This window comes from Nerophis lumbriciformis, linkage group LG02, assembly GCF_033978685.3.
Source record: "Nerophis lumbriciformis linkage group LG02, RoL_Nlum_v2.1, whole genome shotgun sequence".
Taxonomy (NCBI): Eukaryota; Metazoa; Chordata; class Actinopteri; order Syngnathiformes; family Syngnathidae; genus Nerophis; species Nerophis lumbriciformis.
Window position 1 is genome coordinate 23039294 of NC_084549.2, and position 21790 is coordinate 23061083.

General features: G+C 38.1%; 1 protein-coding gene across 3 annotated transcripts in view; it reads left to right on the plus strand.

Moving 5' to 3' along the window:
- The window catches only part of LOC133605609 (FERM domain-containing protein 6), a 29711-nt gene continuing 7921 nt past the window's right edge, over positions 1 to 21790 (plus strand). For all 3 annotated transcript variants that reach the window (XM_061958840.1, XM_061958846.1, XM_061958855.1), the window contains exons 1-7: positions 1 to 140; positions 10014 to 10170; positions 10285 to 10375; positions 17640 to 17719; positions 18954 to 19030; positions 19160 to 19355; positions 21627 to 21782. In XM_061958840.1, coding sequence (XP_061814824.1) covers positions 10096 to 10170; positions 10285 to 10375; positions 17640 to 17719; positions 18954 to 19030; positions 19160 to 19355; positions 21627 to 21782 — 675 coding nt within the window. In that variant the 5' untranslated portion in view covers positions 1 to 140; positions 10014 to 10095. The remainder of the gene's footprint in view (positions 141 to 10013; positions 10171 to 10284; positions 10376 to 17639; positions 17720 to 18953; positions 19031 to 19159; positions 19356 to 21626; positions 21783 to 21790) is intronic.

Sequence of the window (21790 nt, forward strand, 5' to 3'; positions counted from 1 at the left end):
GGTCAGGGGGGCCAGCAGCACGGAATCTCTACAACATTAGTGTACATTTAAGCCGTACAGGGGTAACAAACATGTTTTTCTGCCACTGTTGGAACAAACTATGACTGGAAATTGAACTGGTTTCCGCCATGTGACGTTCGGTGAGTTTATTCTAAAGTTTTAAGTCAAGTGTAGATGAGTTTGGTGCACTTGTTGCTCCGTGGTAGCGTTTTTAATAGGATAATCGATGTTACCGTTTGGTTCAATTCGGACTACTGCTAATTTAATAGAAAAATATACAATTGTATTATTTTATATAATCTTAATTAACAGCCTTTAAGCTGTCATACATTTAATTGTGAATTTAAAGTGAAATTCAGAATATATATATATATATATATATATATATATATATATATATATATATATATTAGTAATGAAAGATTGTTTTTTTGTTTTTTACTGAACATATCGAATGCTAATTGGGTTTAGCCTCCCCTTTTTTGTCAAGTGTGCATGAGTGGTTTTAGTCATCGTTGTTTTCCCAGCAGTGGGGATTATAACAGTCTTGGAAGGGTATTAAATGAGCATACATATGGCTGTTGGCATCTTTGATCCTGGTCAGACTCAGCAACAATCTGTCTTAAATGATCAGTCTGCCCCTGACTAAACTTTAGATGCCAACCATTGTATTTGGGACCTCTCCAAATTCATCAGGATTGTTGTGATCTTCATCCAACTGATTTGTAAAGATCTCACTTTGTGCTTGTTCTGACCACAGTGTTAGAAAAAATATCATTTTTTTTGATTGATTGAAACTTTTATTAGTAAATTGCACAGTAAATTACATATTCCGTACAGTTGACCTCTAAATGGTAACACCCGAATAAGTTTTTCAACTTGTTCAAGTCGGGGTCCACGTTAATCAATTCATGGTTAGAATAATACATAATGTCGGATATAGAGAACATACAAACCCTTTATTCGTTGAATCAAAAATACTGAAATTCCACGACATAGTGACTTTGCAAACAGCTAACATTATACACAAAGCAAACTACGACATGCTACCCAAGAATATACAACAACTCTTCTCAACAAAAGAGGAGAAATATAATCTTGGAGAAATGTTTTTATTTAAAACATTTGTACGCATGTACAACACTTAGGACCTTCAGTATATCAGTATGTGGAATTAAATTATGGAATGGATTAAGCAAGGAAATTAAACAATGTACTAATATGATCCACTTCAAGAAACTCTTCAAACTTAAAGTGTTTACAAAGTACAAAGAAGAAGAACCATGATAAACATTCTGAATTTATTTCATCCATCCATTCATTTTCTAGATAATCTTACTTATCTCACCATATGAAATATAACTTACTTCACCAATTATTATTCATTTATTTATTTTTATTGTTTTTACTTATGGAGTATATTGTGAATAAATTGAGAACAGGAAATGAACAAACGTTTTAGCAACTGCTATGTAAAGGAAAAGGGGTAGGAGCTCAGCTTCTTCCTACTCCTTTTCGAACATGTTGAATAGAGAAACTGGAAATTGTGATGTATCATGTTGTATGCATGCATGTTCCAAATAAACTCAAACTCAAACAGTAGTCACCCATTGTAGGAACTATTTCTGCATCCTTTTAAGGGAGGAAAAGTGGGTGTTTTCCCATTCCAGGAATGTTTAGAGCTGCCAACCGACCCTTTCAGCTTCTCTCTTTTTTTTAAATTTCACTAAATTATTTTTTGCAACACTTACGCTCATTTGGCCAAGCTTAAGAATAACATAAAACAGTGGTTCTTTAAACTTTTATCATCAAGTACAACCTCAGAAAACACTTGGCTCTCCAAGCACCACCATAGTGACCAACATTGAAATACAGTAGCGTAGTAAGCCTAAGTATTCATTAAAACCAAGGCAGCGGTAATATTATATACAGCTTGAACAGTAACACTGTGTTGGAATATAGGAAATTAAAACCACAGTTTGAGAATCACTGATATAGAACATAAAATACTGTATCAGTGCTGTCAGGCTATTATGACACATACAAGAAGCATCTGAAAAGTGGGAACATTCACATTTAAATGCACATTAGCTCTAAATTGAAAGATGAATAATCTCATGGTCAAATTTGGACCAGTCATTGTGGGATTCCACCCTCAGGTTTTTTTCTGTATCCTGACGCGACTTGGACTTAATGGCAATTTCCTGAGGTGGAAAAAGGCCTTCAGTTTAAAACAATATAAGATCTTAGGGAACGAATCCTCCTTTTTATTAAAATGAGTCACTGTTTCTTGTGTTCCTATTGAGAATATATTTATCCACTGCTGATTTTTTGCTGACAATTAGTTCAAATTGATTATGAAAAAAGTCTGCCTCACACGTGTTATTTATTGATTGTTAAATTGTGTGCGACATGAAGTCCTATAATACCAAATGATGTGTCGCCTCATCACAACTTGAATGAACTTGACATCACTTTGTGCGACGTAAAATGAGCCAGTCAGATTTAGAAGTTACTGGAATTTCAGGTTTTTGGGACGCCTGTTTGTCTTTTGACACCCCGATGTGAGCCAGGCTCTGTCTGAACACGTCCATGAATTAAATATGGTAAGACTAATGTTCTTACCTCATGAGTCGCATTCTAAAAAAAGAAATTCCCACAGATGGCAGGTGCTATTTTACAATCCTTTTTTGAATAATGAAAAGCATCCCCTGTAATCTAAAAGTTGTTTTTTAACCCTTACGTTAGTAAGTGACTCCAGATTCCAATCATTTCTGCCCTTTTGTTTTTGTTTTTTGTTCTTCTTCTTGACTAGTTATTGTGAAGAGCAGGCTTTAAAGGGATCAGAGTCGGCGCACAGCAGTAATTAAACTGATTAATTCATCCTGAGACTTTAATCAGATGAGCCTCGTACCAGTTGGGGCTGTGTGGGGTTCGCGTAGTGGCAAACGGGCTACTTGTTTTTGTGTACAAAGGAGCATTATAGCTTGAACGCATACACATTTTTCATTAGGAAATGGTGGAAATTGAAATAATCTGTTCCAGGGTCAAACTGTCGTCGTCATAAACCTTTTATCAACTGTACAGTAATGTAATAAAGATGGAATTTATGACTCTTTGAAAGGAGTCCTCCCAGGGGATCCCGAGGCGTTCCCAGGCCAGCTGGGAGACATAGTCTCCCTAATGTGTCCTGGGTCTTCCCCATGGCCTCCTACCGGTCGGACGTGCCCTAAACACCTCCCAAGTGAAGCGTCCGGGTAGCATCCTGCCCAGATGCTCGAACCACCTTATCTGACTCCTCTCAATGTGGAGAAGCAGCGACTTTACTTTGAGCTCCTCCCGAATCTCACCCTATCACTAAGGGAGAGCCCCGCCACCCGACGGAGGAAACTAATTTCGTCTGCTTGTACCCGTGATCTTGTCCTTTCGGTCACAACCCAAAGCTCATGACCATAGGTGAGGATGGGAACGTAGATGGACCGGTAAATTGAGATCTTTTCCTTTCGGCTCAGCTCTTTCTTTACCACAACGGATCGATATAGGGTCCGCATTACTGCAGACGCTTCACCAATCCGCTCGATCTCATGATCCACTCTTCCCTGACTCGTGAACACGACTCCTCATTATGAGGCAAGATCTCTTCCCCAACTCGGAGATGGCACACCACCCTTTTCCGGGGGAGAGAACCATGTACTTGGACTTGGAGATGCTGATTCTCATCTCAGTCGTTCAACACTCGGCTGTAAACAGATCCAGTATGAGCTGAAGATCCTGGCCAGATGAAGCCATCATTGGGGCGGCATGGCGTATTGCAGGGGTGCTCATTACGTCGATCGCGATCTACCGGTCGATCTCGGAGGGTGTGTCAGTCGATCACCAGCCAGGCATTAAAAAAATAGTCCTAAAAATGAGCGATCATAAATCTTCACTATGACGTCACTTTTGTCACTTGATTGACATTCACGGCACCCGAGGGTCTTCTGAGATGACGCTGGCTGCTGCCAGCTCATTAAAATTACCGACTGGAAGGCGAGAAACACTTTATTTCAACAGACTCTGGCGCCGTACCTGTCGTCAAAACTCCAAAGACCGACTGCACAGTTGCACAATAAAAGCTCTGCTTCATCCTGCCTGCGCTACCAAAATAAGAGTCTCAGAAAGATGGCATGCACAAGCTAGCAAGCTACGGAGTTTGCCGACAATGTATTTCTTGTAAAGTGTATACAAAGGAGTACGGAAGCTGGACAAATAAGATGCCAAAAACCAACCACTTTCATGTGGTATTGGACAGAAAGGAGGACTTTTTTTCTCCTCCATTCGAAAATGCGGACGTTATCATCACCACTGTCTGATTCCAATCAATGCAAGTCATCACAATCAGGTAATACACCAACTTATATTCTTGTCTTCATGAAAGAAAGGAATCTATATGTGTTAAACATGCTTGTTTTATCTTTAACCACCTTTAAGTTAACAATATTAACTATTTGTGTTAAACATGCTTGTATTATTTTTAACCACCTTTAACTTGTTAACAATATTAACTATATATGTTAAACATGCTTGCATTATCTTTAAACACCTTTAACTTGTTAACAATATTAACTATATGTATTAAACATACTTGTATTATCATTAAACACCTTTAATGTATTAACAATATTAACTATGTGTGTTAAACATGCTTGCATTATCATTAAACACCTTTAACTTGTTAACAAAAACATAATAAGTAAGTAAATATAAATTATATATATGAATGAGGTAGATCCGCACGACTTGATCAATTGAAAAGTAGCTCGCCTGCAGAAAAAGTGTGAGCACCCCTGGCGTAGTGGGTAGAGCGGCCGTGCCAGATACCTGAAGGTTGCAGGTTCGCTCCCCGCCTCTTACCATCCAAATCGCTGCCGTTGTGTCAAAGGGCAGGACACTTCACCCTTGTACCCAGTGCCACTCACACTGGTGAATGAATGAGGAAGGTCCGTAGGCGCGAACTGGAAGCCACGCTTCTGTCAGTCTACCCCAGGGCAGCTATTGCTACGAAAGTAGCTTACCACCACCAGGTGTGAAGGAATGATGGGTTCTCACTTCTCTGTGAAGCACTATATAAATCTAATCCATTATTATTTAAGGACCATATCATCTGCAAAAAGCAGAGACCTAATCCTTCAGCCAACGACCCGGATCCCGTCAACACCCTTACTGCGCCAAGAAATTCTGTACATAAGAGTTTTGAAGAGAATTGGTGACAAAGGGCAGTCCCGGCAAAGTCCAACCATTACTGGAAACGGGTCGGACTTACTGCCGGCAATGCAGACCAAGTTCTGACACTGATAATAGGTGGTCCAATAAATCATACTCTCTAAGCGCTCCCTACAGGACTTACCGAAGGACATGGTCAAATGCCTTTTTCAAGTCTACAAAGCACATGTAAACTGGTTGGGCAAACTTCCATGCACCCTCAAGGACTCTGGTCCACAAATCCACGACCAGGACAAAAAACACACTGCTCCTCTTGAATCCGAGGTTCAATTATCCGGCGTAGCCTCCTCTCCAGTACACCCTTCCTGGTTCAATTTCTTAAAGAAAGAAACCACACCCTCGTCTGCCAATCAGATAGGCTCCAGCACCCCCCGCGACCCCGAAAGGGACAAGCGGTAGAAAATGGATGGATGGATATTCTAATAAACCAATTGCATCATTTTATGGGTTCTATTTGCTCTCTTGCTTGTGCTCCTCTTCCCTAAAAGAGTGTGGACCACTCAAACTCTTAGATGTCATGAGTCTCTCACATGAAGGCATCATTGACAACTGAGACTCATGGGGCACACAGCTTCTGAGACATGAAGCTAGCATGCTCAGTTTGCTTATAAAAACTGCTCGTAAATGAATAGCTAGCAACTGTGTTCACTGTGTTCAAAAGACTTGACTTGTTTGCCAACGTTGCATCTTTAGTAAGTAGGTAACATACTTGCTTCTAAGTAAACTGTCATTACATATATGTTGAATTAGGACTGTTTGCTTTTGTTAATTGTATCCTAATAATTATCCGCCCAAATGTAAAACTATCTTAACTAACCACTCATGTAATTCAAAATTGCGCAATTATTAAAACAAGCAGTAGTTTTTCAAGAGTGAGCTATCTGGTGTGCAATGCTAGCTACTCTATGAGGACTGAAGGGTGTCTTAACACTTTGATTGTGAGTCCAACATGCATTTGGTGTAGATTTTTCTTCTTCTTCTAATAGCCCTTGTTAAAAATGGCCCTTTAAGGCATCAACTTTAATGAGCTTCATGAATTGGCTGGTAATGTTTTAAGTGTTCCTAGTAACCTTAACCTAAAAAAACACAAGATTGCAACAAAATTAGGAAAACCTTGATGTTGTTTTACTTATTTTGTACCACACATTCTTAAAAGTAGACACTAAATGACAGTGAGCTCATTGTTAAATTACTGTACTGTTTTATTTAATTGTAACTAGTCAAGGAAATAATTCACTATAATGAAGAATTTTCCGATCAGAGTTTTATGCTGCCGATTCCGATACGATCAGCTGATACCAATACTGATACCGATCACATGTATTAACTATACATTTGTCAATTCATTCATGGTGAGTGCAATTGACAATTTGACAGTTTAATGATATCAACAAAATATTTAAACTACTTCCTTATTCTCTTTTCTTAGAAAACAATTGTTTGGAGCAAAACAAAGTCAATAGTCAATAATTAACAAAAGCAAAAACTACTATAAGCTACTAATGTTCTCTTTGGTTGGTTTTTGCCCACAAACTCTTCCTGTGTCCAGGACATTATATTCCCAGAGTTTGTAAACATTAACAAAATCAACAAAAAAAATATTTAGAGAAAATAAAAATATTGATCTGATCCTTCTAGTATCGATTAGATACTGATTTTATCCTTGGTGTCCACATGACTAACTTATTGTATGGACTGATCCGATCATCTTCTTACGTGTCGTGTACTGAGTGCAACAATGCTGACACACTAACAGGTGTTGTTATATTATGCCCTCTCTGGACTCTTATTAATCTACTTGTTAATTTCCTGGTTATAGCTGCTTATTTTCTATTGAAAAGGTCTTTCCATCCTTACTTCTTAAACTTTACGACGCACTTATTTATTAGTGTTGTTTGAAGCTAGGTTAGCTTAGCTATTAGCATAGCATACCTGCTCATGACTTTCTCTTGTTGTGTAACATGTTTAGCCTTGTCCTCCAGTGATAATAATACTTGATAATGATACTTAAGAGCCTAAGAAATGCATTTTTTTTGTCCTGTCCAGCTATTCAGGCAAATCATATTTTTTTATTTATTGTAGGGGAGGTGATTATTATTAGTTTAGGGAAACATCTCCACACTGCGTATGGCAGGGCTATTTAACTACATAATGAAGAGGGCCGCAGTTTCACGAACCTAAGGGCTCAAGGGCCGGACATCGAAATGTTGATGTTTTGTCAGAAAGTGCCTCCACGGGTTTTCACACTGCGCTGTCAATACATTCATTGTTCTGTATTCGTTCGCTACGCCTTTCCAGCATGTACTGCTAGACGGATTGTTAACAGCATGAAGAAACAAAAGCTCCAGAAGTTTTGTTGAGGATTGATGTTCCTTCTATGGAATCATTTTCCTTCCTCAGTTTTACAGACACTTCACCCTTGCTCCTGATGGGTGCTGGTTAGCGCCTTGCATGGCAGCTCCCTCCATCAGTGTGTGAATGTGTGTGTGAATGGGTAAATGTGGAAGTAGTGTCAAAGCGCTTTGAGTACCTTGAAGGTAGAAAAGCGCTATACAAGTACAACCCATTTATTTCTTTTCACTTCTTTCTTCATTGATGATAAGACCGAAAATATTAACATTAAATAAACATTACAAAAGTGTAAAGTTTTTTGTGTATTTTACATAAATATTCTCCATTGTGTATTTTACATAAATAAAATAGGTTTTGTGTTAACAGATTCACACAATAAACTACATATGTTAACGAATATAGAAATTAAACAAGATCAAACAATGCACACAATGAATGGCTCAACACAATTAAACCTAACGTGTGGCGTTATCACCCTCTACTGGTCAAATTTAGCACTACAGGTATTAAATGAGCTTTGATTGCCAGAGTTACTCTCAGACAAAATAATGACCATGAATACAATAGACATCACAAAGTCAGCAATTTCAATACAAAACATACTAATTATATTTATGCACAATATCTACTTACAATAATTTTACCAGGTTTCATGATGAAACTTACACGCTGGGATTTCTACCGTTGTTGCTGCTTGTCTGGAACACTGTGTCCATTGCTGAAAAGGTCCGAAAGCAAACAATGACTTGAGCACTTGCTCGGGGAAGAACATTCATACTTTGTTGTCCCGTCGTTGTTAAAAGTCTGATTTACGCAATTTATTTTAGTTTTTTTAGGCTTGAATGAGTAGTCTTCTTCTACTCACCCCACTCCTGCTCCATTGTGACACATATGCCTCGCTGTTGTCCCCTCAGGGGTGGTGGGGGTACTGCATATGAGCAACACTAGGTTTAATGGTTTTATCAAGCTTATTTGGGTGATGTTTGGCGGGCCGAATGAAAAGCTTTGGCGGGCCGCCAGTTGAATAGAACTGGCGTATGGAGACAAATAAATAGCTTCTAGCCCAGGGGTCGGGAACCTTTTTGGCTGAGAGAGCCATGAAAGCCAAATATTTTAAAATGTATTTCCGTGAGAGCCATATAATATTTTTTAACACTGAATACAACTAGATGCGTGCATTTTCAAGTAAGACCAACATTTTTAGAGTATAATAAGTCTCTTATTCTTTTTAATAACATTGTTATTCTGAAGCTAACTAATAATAAATAAAATACTTCTTACCATTAATGCGACTTCTTGAACAGGTGAGGTAAAAAACGGATGGATGGATTAAAATGCATGAGAATGTTTTATATTTTGAACGTTATTTTTAACACAGTGATTACAAGCTGAATTATTCATTACTTATCGTGTTAAGCAATGTCAGCTAAGATTTATCTGAGAGCCAGATGCAGTCATCAAAAGAGCCACATCTGGCTCTAGAGCCATAGGTTCCCTACTTCTGTTCTAGCCGCTTGTCAGCCAGAGCAAATCAGGGCTTGCGATCAATATTAAGACATTATTCGGCAATGACCGATCAAGTACTTTTTCACAACAATTGTCTGATATCAATCGGTGGCCAATCGATCGTCACAGCCTTAGTTACAATTACAAAAGGAAAGACCACCAATAGCTTCTTTATCGTCAGATGTCTGATATGTGGTCAAGTCTACCATTATTTTACCTTGTATCGATAAGTGCGAAATATGTAGTATTTATTACTATTTTTTGGTTTTCATTACGTTTTACTCCTGCTCCTGTATGTAAAACCCTGCACTGCAATAACACCATTTCCCTACTGTGGGATGAATAAAAGTTGATCCTATCGTATCCTAGCCTACTAAATTGAGAGAGCCAAAAAAAGAGCAAAACACACAGGCAGACTTAAGTGATCTTTGCTGAACTGAGTGAGGTCTTGTAAGAAATGCTAAAGTTTCAAGTCTTTGTTAAAATCTTGCCAGATGAGGGTTTTAGTGCAACTTTTTTGTGTGACTTTTTGGGGCTTTTAAATTTTAAGGTACAACCATGTCTGATCTCATTAGTTCACTTACCGTAATTAGGATTCGAGAATGATACACTTAATTTGTTACATGCTTGTTGTGTTGTTTAAATCATTTGACCCATAAACTTCCATTGGATATGCTCGTTGATTTTAAAGCTTTGTTGAGATAATCCTGGTGGAGGATTAAGTACTGAAGTATATTTGTTCTGCCTCACTGGACATTTGATCAACAAAACAGCACATCTTGAACCATTATGAAAGGAGTCCTGCGTAAGATGTGAATTCCACTTCAAACCTTACATTGCATGTTTTATTTTCCTTTTGCTGATGTCATGCTGATGTCCTATTTCTCTTCAAGAGATTCAGATATGGATGAAGTTCCGTGGAGCAGTTGAAGTTGTGAATAAAGACAAGAGTTGTGATCTACAAATTGCTCCATCATGTCCTCCATAAAGCAGCAGAGAAACATTTGCGTTCTCCTACCCAACAAACACCAGCTGGAGATCACAGTCGGGGTGAGTGGAAAACGCCTTTGCCTCTAAGTTATGATTATCTTTCTCTCAAAATATATTTTTCCTACCATGGTGGCATTATAATAAACACTGTTCTCTGTGGTTCACTTGCTCCAGCTGAAGGCTACTGGGCTAGACGTTTTCAACCAAGTGACAGAGCTTCTTGGAATCAAGGAGATGCACTTGTTTGGCCTCACTGTTGTGAGAGGTAAGTAAGTCCACCTCTCACTTTGGTCCCTTTAAGGCCTGTTTACAATGAAATAACACTGAAGTCTGGCTTTTTTTTTTGGGCGATGCCTGAATTCCAGGCAACTTTTTCAGAAAGTTGCATTGTTTTGAGGCTTTTTTTCTCTCTCTCAATAACATTGCATCAACTTGTCACTTTATGGATTTGCAATCAATGTTTTAATTGTTCCTTGTAAATGTAACCTTAAAAAAGCACAACACTGCAACAAAAATTTGAAAATAAATTCTGTGTTGATGTTTTACTTTTTTTGTACTACACAGACTTAAGAGTAGAAATTAGATGGCAGTAAACACACATACTCAGAGCTCATCGTCAAATTACTGTACTGTTTTATTTAACTATAACTACGAATTGTAATCGTAGTAAGAATTGCCACCGACGACTTTGTTATTGTCTGCTGTCTGCTCTGTCGGCCACAAGTTGCAAACATTCTCCCTGTTTGTTTTACGCTTGCAAAATGTTTATCCTACTGAAGCATTAATTTATGTTCCAACACATAAAACCCTGCACGTTAAGAGCATTTGAACTGTTGAAAGCGATATGTAGTGCTAATTTTTGTTGGTAAATGAGAGACAGTAAGATTATCATTACACATCAACATATCCGTCATGTAAATTTCTAGATCAGCGTTGCAAATAATAATTTGTTCTCAATGGTCTTATCATGGATAAATAAAGATTATATGAATATTTATATACATTTATACTGGGAAGTCAGGACGTCAATGTGTTGCTAAATGTTTGTATATTACTTTACCCAGAAGGCTTAGTGCTATGGACATGAACAGAAAGTAGGTCTGAGCTATGTGAGAGGACGAAAATGTTGCCGTTTGTGCTATGACAAGTTGATCTGTTGTTACACATGGCTGGTCCTGGTTTGTCTACAAAAGAAAATGATGCAGAATGGCTAAAATGTGCAGAGAAGTTGTGGGCATTAGACAAAGTTGCAAGGCAGCACATAATTTGCGGTGATTGTTTGAATTTGCATAAATTGTGAAACTGTAAAGTTGTCCTCAATGTGCAGTAAACCCTCTGAAGTGAAAGACAATTTATGTTGAGAGCACTTAGGTTCAATATGAAATAATTTGTTACCATCATAAAATGTAACTTTTCAGGCAATGTTTTGATAACATTTAACATTTTAAATGTAACTACGCACCCTTTTATGCAGGCCCGGCCCTAACCAATCTGGCGCCCTAGGCAAGATTTTAGGTGCCCCCCCCCCCCACATCGGCAGTGAAGTGTATATACTCACAAGAAACCGAATAGCTTTGTCTTTGACCTTTTTTTTTTACTTACAACTATACCTAATATATAAAGGGGTGGAAAAGTGACTATTACCTGCAGGGCAAACATTAGCTAACCAGAAGGCAATAACAATGTAAACAAAAAACACCTTCTTAAAAGATCTAATACAAATGTCCCTGAGGAATGTAAGGTGGGAGTAGGGTGACCAGGTGTCCGGATTTAGGCCGGACAGTCCGGATTTTTTATGCCCTGTCCGGCGTCCGGCGCAGCATCAAGCCGGACATGTATTTGTCCTCCTTTTTGAGGCACTAGGCTTGAAGAGCGGAGTTTTTTCATCTTTGCTGGGCTGCAGCGCGATAGCCAATCAAAGACCGTAAAAAATGCCCCCAACGCAGTAACATATCAAATGATTGGCTAAGAGCGGTGTCGGATACAAATCTGCTTATCATTGGTTAAAAAAGTAAACAAGGGTTCATGTGCTGCTGCGGCATGACATTGACAGAAAGTTAGCATCATGCCAAAACGCAAGACCTCGTGTAATTCTGAATGGACAAAAGAGCACGAATTTATAACGAAAAGCAGTAGAGACTCATTCCATGGCTTCTGCACACTTTGTCGATGTGATGTCGACGTAAGTAGTCAGGGGAAAGCTGCAATTGAACGGCATACGGGTACGGATAAACATAAAAGTAATAAACGTGCGGCACCTCTTCAATGAGGACATTTTTTCGTGAAGTTTCGTCGCCCCTGGATGACTAGATAACCGCTGCGAGCTGTGCAAGGTGTACCATGCTGTAAAGCAGTGGTTCTCAAATGGTACCCTGGGGGTATGTAATGTAATGTAAGTTCATAAACTGAACATCAAATCAAGTCGGCTATTCCATTCATTACCATAAACCCAGAGTTTCCCCCATGCCATGATGGTTTGACCCTCACTAAAATGTATGTCAAAAAGAACTGTGAAAAGAAATGCAACAATGCAATATTCAGTGTTGACAGCTACATTTTTTGTAGACATGTTCCATAAATATTGATGTTAAAGATTTCTTTTTTTGTGAAGAAATGTTTAGAATTAAGTTCCTAAATCCAGTTGGATCTCTATTACAATCCCCAAAGAGGGCACTTTAAGTTGATGATTACTTCTATGTGTAGAAATCTTCATTTATAATTGAATCACTTGTTTATTTTTCAACAAGTTTTTAGTTATTTTATATATTTTTTTCCAAATAGTTCAAGAAAGACCACTACAAATGAGCAATATTTTGCACTGTTATACAATTTAATAAATCAGAAACTGATGACATAGTGCTATATTTTACTTCTTTATCTCTTTTTTTCAACCAAAAATGCTTTGCTCTGATTAGAGGGTACTTGAATTAAAAAAATGTTCACAGGGGGTACATCACTGAAAAAAGGTTGAGAACCACTGCTGTAAAGCATCACCAGTCCTACAGAAGTTTAGACTGCGGCATGAAAGTGGACCGGGAGATTTTCAGTGACTATCCCACAGCTAAAGGGATGGCCTGTGGCCGAACAAAAGCCAAGGCATTGTGCGAGAACGTCATCGCTCACTATTCGGTACAGGAACATACCGACTACATAAAAGAAAACAACCTACCCTTTTCCGTGGCAACCGACGCCTCAAATAAAGGAACAAACAAGTGTTTTCCCATTGTGGTAAGGTATTTTCACTTTGATGAAGGCATCCAACATGTCCTGTTGGATTTTTATAGTGACAGCAACGAAACGTCAGAAGCCATAACAAACCAGCTGCTGGCAAAACTTTAGATGTCTGGCTTAGAGGTGAAAAACATGTCTGCATATGCAGCAGACAATGCCAGTGTCAATTGTGGCAAACATAACAGTGTATCAGAAGTTGAAACTGAGCCAAAAAGATGTGCTCCCTGCAAACTGTTTGGCCCATATTCTGCATAACGCAACCAGATATGCAGCAAGCAGCCTTGATGTTGATGTGGAAAATTTTTTGTGGCATTTTTTAAAATTATATATGTTAACTACATTTAAGTCCACACATGTTATGCTTTGTGGTACTCTGCACTTGAAAAGATTCATCTCAGTGGTCACTTTTTGAACACCACAATGTATTGAATAAATACAAATACTGTTAACAAACACTTGACTTTAATATTTTTTCCTATTCAGCCACACAAACATAATCTTTAAACCACTCAAAATTGTACTATAAATAAGAGTATACCAGAGTCCTATGTACACCATAGTAATTTATTGATATGGCGCATAATGTCCTCCTTTTTGGTGTCATGGAAATGGTCACCCTAGGTGGGAGTACTGTAATTACCTAATGTTACATTATTATTTTCCATAACAATTTAGCCCCCTCCACAAAATTAACCCGACGTTAAAACAGAACTAGCTATTTATTGATTAGCAATTGCCGAATCATGTAACATTAGCTTAATGCTAAAAAGCCAGGTTACTATCACATTCTGTAACAGACAAATAATTTCATGTAGGCTAACGTTACCTACCTGCTACCTCTGTCTTTTCTCGTTTCTCCTCCTCTTCTTTTCTCTTTTTTCTTCCCTGGGCACCTGACAGTTTTGGCCGTTTTGACATCTTGTGTTGATTTTTTTGATGTGGTGTGACGTCCAAAGAGAGTCATGATACGGGAAGGGAGGGGCGCACCGTGCGGGGGGGGAGGGGCGTAATGTTGTAACAAATAATATTTCTATTAAATAGGCTTTACTTTGCATTTTAATTAACGTGGGATTATTTTTTGGTATTTAGAAATAATAGTACCAATTTATTTTTATTTTTTTTAATTTTTTTTTCTCCAACATTTGTGGCACTGGCGTGGCGCCCCCTGATGGACGGCGCCCTTAGCATTTGCCTATACGGCCTATGCCACTGGCCGGCCCTGCTTTTATGACACATGAGCCATAGTGTATGAAAGTGAAGAAGGCTTGCAGAGTGTGTCAATTTATGGATGACACATTATAGTAGTCATACAAGTCATTAACAATGAGTTAACTGCTGTTTGTTGAAACTTAAATATGAACTTGAGTCATGGCAAACTAGAAAAGCAGTGCAGCATTTGATTATATTTCCTTGATCAACTATATAGAAAATAAAGAATACATTTATGTATTAATTTGTATTACTCCCAAGGAGACGGGAGATTCTCTTCTTGAATATTCTGAATTTTTCATTTAATGCCAGTATCATACTGATCAAAATAATGCTACACAGTTAATTTGTGCTGTAGTAAAGGTCTTTCTGGATGTAGCACACTTTCCTATTGTTGATGTCATGTTTTTGAGGCTAAATCAAATGCACCTCTGCTGGTTGCAACCAGGTATTGCACTCTGTGTGCCTTAAAGCAGTGGTCCCCAACCACCGGGCCGCGGCCCGGTACCAGGCCACATAAGAAAAAAAAAAAATTTAAAAAAAAATTTTTTTTGTTATTAAATCAACATAAAAAACACAAGATACACTTACAATTAGTGCACCAACCCAAAAAGCCTCCCTCCCCCATTTACAGTCATTCACACTCATTCGCACAAAAGGGCTGAGATAGGCTTCAGCGACCCCCCGCAACCCCAAAAGGGACAAGCGGTAGAAAATGGATGGATGGATGGGTTGTTTCTTTCTGTTATTAATATTTCTGGTTCCTACATTATATATCAATATAGATCAATACAGTCTGCAGGGATACAGTCCGTAAGCAAGCATGATTGTATTTTTTCATGACAAAAAAAAAAAAAAAAAAAAAAAAAAATTCAGGTCACAATATGTATATAGAGTATTGTTGGCGGGTTTTGCATGGTTATTTAGAAGATTTTCTGGGTGTAAAAGAGAGCCCTCATTAACTCAGTAATAGCGGACTTTTTTATGTGTTTATTTATCTACCACTTAGAATGCAAACAAAAAAGAAAATCATGTGTTCATGTCTTGCAAAAAGATTGTGAATTATAGACAGCACATCTATTTCTAATATTTGGATATTTCCATTATGACTGATCTGCTGAAATGGTCAAAGTCAGAAGCGTTACCATTGTGATGTCATTCGACCCGATATCTACGGAAATTGCCAAAGACATTTAAAGCTGAGTATTCAAAATGAGTGTCTGAAATTGTGGCATTGTGTGACATTTATGAACGGAATTTGCGGATTGGAAATACAATTGGATATGGTTTAATAGATACAATAAAACCCAACTAAGCATTCAAAGTCAACTTGTTTTTCCATTCTATTTGGTACTTTAAAACACTTTCTTTCGGTCTACATAACATGTCAAGGTGGTTGTTGTAGTTTTAGCGCTTCCATCGCAAGTCTACTGACAGATAAAGTTAGAACTATACGTTACTTTGTATTAGAAATGGCAAAAGTGGAAGAGACATGTGCATCTACGAGGCAGTCTGCCCCACAACAAGAGGATTGAGAAAAAGAAGGAGCTTATTAAATACAGCGCAGACTACAATGGCGGACTCGCACAAAGCACTTTTGGGTAAATGTGTATCAAAAATGGAGATATCCGCTGACGTCACAGAGCAGAAAACCTCACAGTTCAGAGCAAATTACAAAGGGCTCGTTTGGAGAAAGTATCAAAGAAGGCAAGATTGTTTTGTACTGTAAATATCTTTGAAATGCCTCAACGGTTTGATTTAAAATGTTCAGGACTTACAGTATGCAGATCCCAAATACACAATAGCAGGTACCAATTGGTAAGAGAAGTTGGTTTTGCATGTTGGGTCCCTTTAATTGCTTCAAGACACTTATTATAAACAATCAATTAGAACAGAATGCATAACGATCAAGTGACTATAGTACCCATTCAGTGTACTGATGGGGTGATGGGTGTTTGTCCCTTCACATTAAGAGCTGACTTTGCAGTGTATTGTTTTTCATTGTACTACAATGTGCATTCAATCATAAATCAATCAAAGTTCATTTATATAGCCCTTAATCACAAATGGGCTCAACAAACCACAACGTCATCCTTGGCTCAGATCCCACATCAGGGTAAGAAAAAACACAACCCAATCGAAACAACGAGAAACATTCTAAACCAAGTCTTTTTCCCACCAAATACATGCAACTAGTATACGGTTTCTTTGGTTTGTGAGTTCCCACCTTAAAGAAGGTATAGGTTTACAACCAGAGACCAGACATGGTGTTGGTACTTTTAGAATAGAAAAAGATCTTCTCACAAAATGGCCCTTAAAGTCTCTTCCAATGAATTTTGTAATTCCCAGTGACCTCTGAGCCATACTTCCCTCTGTTCTCTTTCTTTGCTCGAATGTGTCGAGATGCCTTGGAAGTCCTGCGTGGCTCACCTCTAGAACAAGCAACCTTTTGTTTTTGTGGTGTTGGTTCAGCGATCACTTAGGCCTGGATTCCTGCAATATTAACTTCATTAAGCCTGGAATCCACTCTTGCATTCCTCCACTTCATGAAGGGGAGGGATGGCTTGATGAGCAGGGTGGGAGTTCGAGGGGTTGAAAAAGAGGGACTGGCTGAAGACGTTGAGGGGGAGGAGCAGGGGGGTCTTGGTTTGACTCAACTCTTACTCAAGCGTTTGAGCACTAAAGGAGGTAGCATGAGTCAGAGTGGTCCAAAAACGACATGCATTGATGAATGGTGACATGAGCAAGTTGTGAAACAGCTTGGTGAACATTATTCAGCCACAGTGTACATAACAACAGCGATAAGACTGATGAAAAGGAGAATGCCCATGTCCTGACTCATAGGACGGAGCTGAGACTGATACCACAGCCCTATTCTCAGCAAAACATTTATTTCTTTGACTGAAAGAGATTTGATTCAAGTAAAACTGCATTAATGATGTTAATTAGCATAAACTGCATAGTAGCCTATGGAATAAGGTCCTTTTTTTTGGTTCTCACGCCAATTACTCCCATTGTTGGACACATTTTCTGCCTGGTTGCATTAGTGTTTTGTTTGCCTGCTAACTAGTTGTCTTTCTTCTTCACAGACAATGAGCACATATTTTTAGACATGGAGGAGAAGCTGGCCAAGTATTTACCCAAAGAATGGAAGCAGGAGTCTGGAAAGGTGATGTGCAGTGTGGAAGTCTGCAAACATCTATTGTTGTTTTTTGTGGGACTATTTATTGTTTTGAAAAAAATTACATAAAAAAGATCTAGTTTTAGTTGGCTTACATTAACCTTACAGTTGTCCTTTGTTTATCGCTGTTAATTGGTTCCGGACATGACCGGAACCGTGAAGTGGGAATTTTAAACTATAAATTAGATATTATCATAGTTAGAGAATAAAAAAACCTGTTTAAGACTCTCTAAACCTGTGTTGTTGTTGTTGTTGTTGTTGTTGGGGACAAGTGTTGTAAATTAGTTTTGGCTACAAACACTATGATGCATACATTGGATAACTGTTTCAGATGTCTATGTTTTCGTATCTGTCCCTATTTCAAATAAACCTTTATATATACGTATATAAATACGTTTTTTTAACATTATGATAGCCCTCTAGACATGATATAACACCCGAAGCCAGTCAGTGGCCACAATACTGAACAACGCATTCTGATTGGTTTGGTCTCCTCTCGTAGCCTGTACTAGTGTAATATTCATACTTTTATTTAATTTAGCCATTTTCATGCTTGAAAATGCCTAATTGAGTACCAAAAAATTGTAGAATATGCTTTAAAAATCTGCAATGTGTTGAAGCTGCAATATTTGAAGCGCCATGTGCTTGTTTTTATAACCTATTTTAAAATGCTTAACAGGTATATTTGATCTTAAAGATTTTTGTTGCCAAGTAATTGTTTTTGTTTAGTTCTGGTTCAAAACATGGACAATTGGAAGTGCTGGTAATGTTATTTCATTATTTGTTAGGGAAAGTGTGTATTTATAAACATCTGAAAAAAATACAGCTGTAAATATGTCAGATTGTCGCACATTTGCTAGATTTTATCTATTGTTCCCAGCCCTGGCAGGTGACATAGAAATAACAATACAGACACAAAGGCACAAATAAAAACAGAACATCACAAAAGAAAGGATTAAATGTGGTAAGAGTCTCACACATTTTGAGATTTCTTTGGAAGTTTGCATATGTTTGGGAGTCTCTTTTTTTAAGTGGAAGGCTCTTCCAATATTAGCTACTTTGACTGACAACACTGTTTGTACAAAATAAGTCACATTGTGGTAATCTACAGTCAATTATTTCTAGCTACACAACTGTAACACTTCCATTTCAGTGTAATACATGTAAAAATAACACAAAGCTTGAGAAGTTCAAATGTAAAAATACCTATTACCCCCCACAGGGTTTAGAGAAAAGACCCTTGCCCCTGGTGCTCTGCCTCAAAGTGCAGTACTACGTCGAGAACGGCAGACTAATTAGGTATGTACCCTCTTGTGTTGACAAGCTTTCTATCGCATGTTTTTTCCTGCTCCACACCATCCGTCTTCGTCCTCCTCACTGACGCCATGTTCAACCCTCCTGTTTTCATTTCTTTCCGCTCGGTACCAGTGAACGCAAGGCACGCCATCTGTACTACTCTGACCTGTGCGAGCGGGTGCTGCGCTCCGAATGTCGTCAGCAGGAGGAGGTGTACTTCCAGCTGGCGGGTTACGCAATGCAGGCGGACCTTGGTGACCACCAGCTGCCCAAGGAGGGGGAAGAGAGCGCCCCTTACTTCGAGCCAAAGGAGTACTTTCCCCCATGGGTAGGTGATAGGTGTTATTTAAAACAAGCTCAAAGTTTTGTTAACTGGTAAATGCAGCTTTTTAGAAACATGCAGTTTACCTTAAAGCAGACATGTCCTAACTTTTTACAGCAAGTGCCGCAGCATACAGAAAAATAGAATAATCTACTTTGATGCATCTTTTACATTAAAGATCCTAAAACCACTACATTGTAGGTCAATCAATACATGTGAAACTATCTGAACAAAACATCCACATCTATGCCTGTCTTTGTGTGATAAGTAACAGAGCAAATTAGTGTAATATCTAATCTAAGCCCCTTGAGATATTTATTGTTTTCTTGTTATGATTCTTTACTAATAACATTAATATTCCGCCAACTAAAACCTTTCTGAAGGCTTAACTAATCATATGTGGCAAGAAATTTGTACACATGTATCATGACAGGACGCACAAAAATAATCAAATACAGCATGGGTGTCAAACTTGTTTTTATTGAGGGCCACATTGCAGTTATGGCTGCCTTCAGAAGGCCACTTGGAACAGTGAATATACAGCCAAAAGTTGTTTGGCCTGTACTTCTGTACACCTTCTCATTTGAATGTGTTTTCTTTATTTTCATGACTATTTACCTTGTAGATTGTCACTGAAGGCATCAAAACTATGACACCTGTGAAGTGAAAACCATTTCAGGTGACTACCTCTTGAAGTTCATCGAGACAATGCCAAGAGTGTGCAAAGCAGTAATCAGAGCAAAAGGTGGCTATTTTGAAGAAACTAGAGTATAAAACATGTTTTCAGTTATTTCACCTTTTTGTTAAGTACATAACTCCACATGTGTTCATTCATAGTTTTGATGAACTATGAATGAACAATGAACTACAATGTCAATAGTCTTGAAAATAAAGAACACACATTGAATGAGAAGATGTGTCCAAACTTTTGGCCTATCTGTATACGAATACAAATGTGTAATCGCCTCATTACTGTATGTTATTTCACAGTTGCCTATGCATTAGATTATTTGATTTCTGTACATAGAAATTAATGGACAACTTGCTATGAAATTTTAAGTCAAGTTGACAAGCAGATATTTAAGGATATATTAAAATGCTTACAAACAAATTGTAATACGGTATAAAAAACAAAAAACAATTCACATCCAATTCGTAATTCTTATTTATTTTGATTTTAAATTGATTATTAGTTTTCAAAAATCGAGATAGGCTCTAGCACCCCCCGCGACCCCGAAAGGGACAAGCAGTAGAAAATGGATGGATGGTAACAATCACTTCTTTTTTTATTTTAAAATGACATTTTTAGGTCCTCTCCATTTTATTCACTGCACATATAAGTCATACGTCAGCCACCAAAGGAAGTTTTGAGACCTAAAACCTGTTTTGAAAATTGAATCGAGAATCGTGTTGAATCAAGAATCGATTCTGAATCGAATAGTCACCCCAAGAGTCGGAATCAGATCAAATCATTAAGTGCCTAAAGATTGCCACCTCGAATAATATTATAATATTTATTGCGTGAGCAGAGAATATTAAAGTTTAAAACATATGCAATTACATGCATTACATAATTGTTTTCTGTCAAAATGGAATACATTTACTAAGAAAGGGGAAGTACACATTACTTCCAGGCTTTTGCGAGGCACATTAAAAGATGTCATATCTGGCCACCCGGGCCTTGAGTTTGACACCTGTGGTATACAGATCGTCCTCCATTTTGGTTGGTTGCAGGGATTCCGAATGATTATGTTGCATTCCCTTTTTTTTTTGTTTAATGTTCTAGTCGTGTTTATTTTGTCTATCTATAGAATGTTTCATGGTAAACAAAAAATTAGCCACAGTCTGCACTTTTGGACGCCCCTGCTTTAAATTAAACAAGCTGTTATATTTAGTCTGAAATTGTCAATAACCGTTATTCATTTGCGAGAATATTTGATGATTTAATTGGATTTGTAGTCCTATATATACAGATCAGTACGGCTCAATGATTCAAAATGACTGTGGAAGAAGGAACATTCCCAGCACACCGTCACAGACACAAATGAACTTTGAAAGTATGCCAAACACAAACCATAATTGTGAGAGTATTTAATTACTGGTCATCATGTACATGTTAAGATAGGTGTACTTTTTCTGGTTGTGGGTAGGAATTACTTCTGGATCGAAGCTTATCTAGATTATACTATTAATTGTTGTCATTTTTGGCCAGCAATACAATTTCAATTCCAAACATTAAAACAAAAGGCTTAGTAATATGTGGTTCTGTCTTTTTAGATAATAGCCAAGCGTGGACTAGAGTATCTCCTCTGCCATGGGCCCAAAGTGCACCAGGACCTGTGGGGCATGTCGGCACGTGATGCCGTCCTCCTCTTCATCAGGGAATCCTGTCGACTGGAGGACGTACCTGTCACGTTTTACAGACTACAAAAGGTCACGAG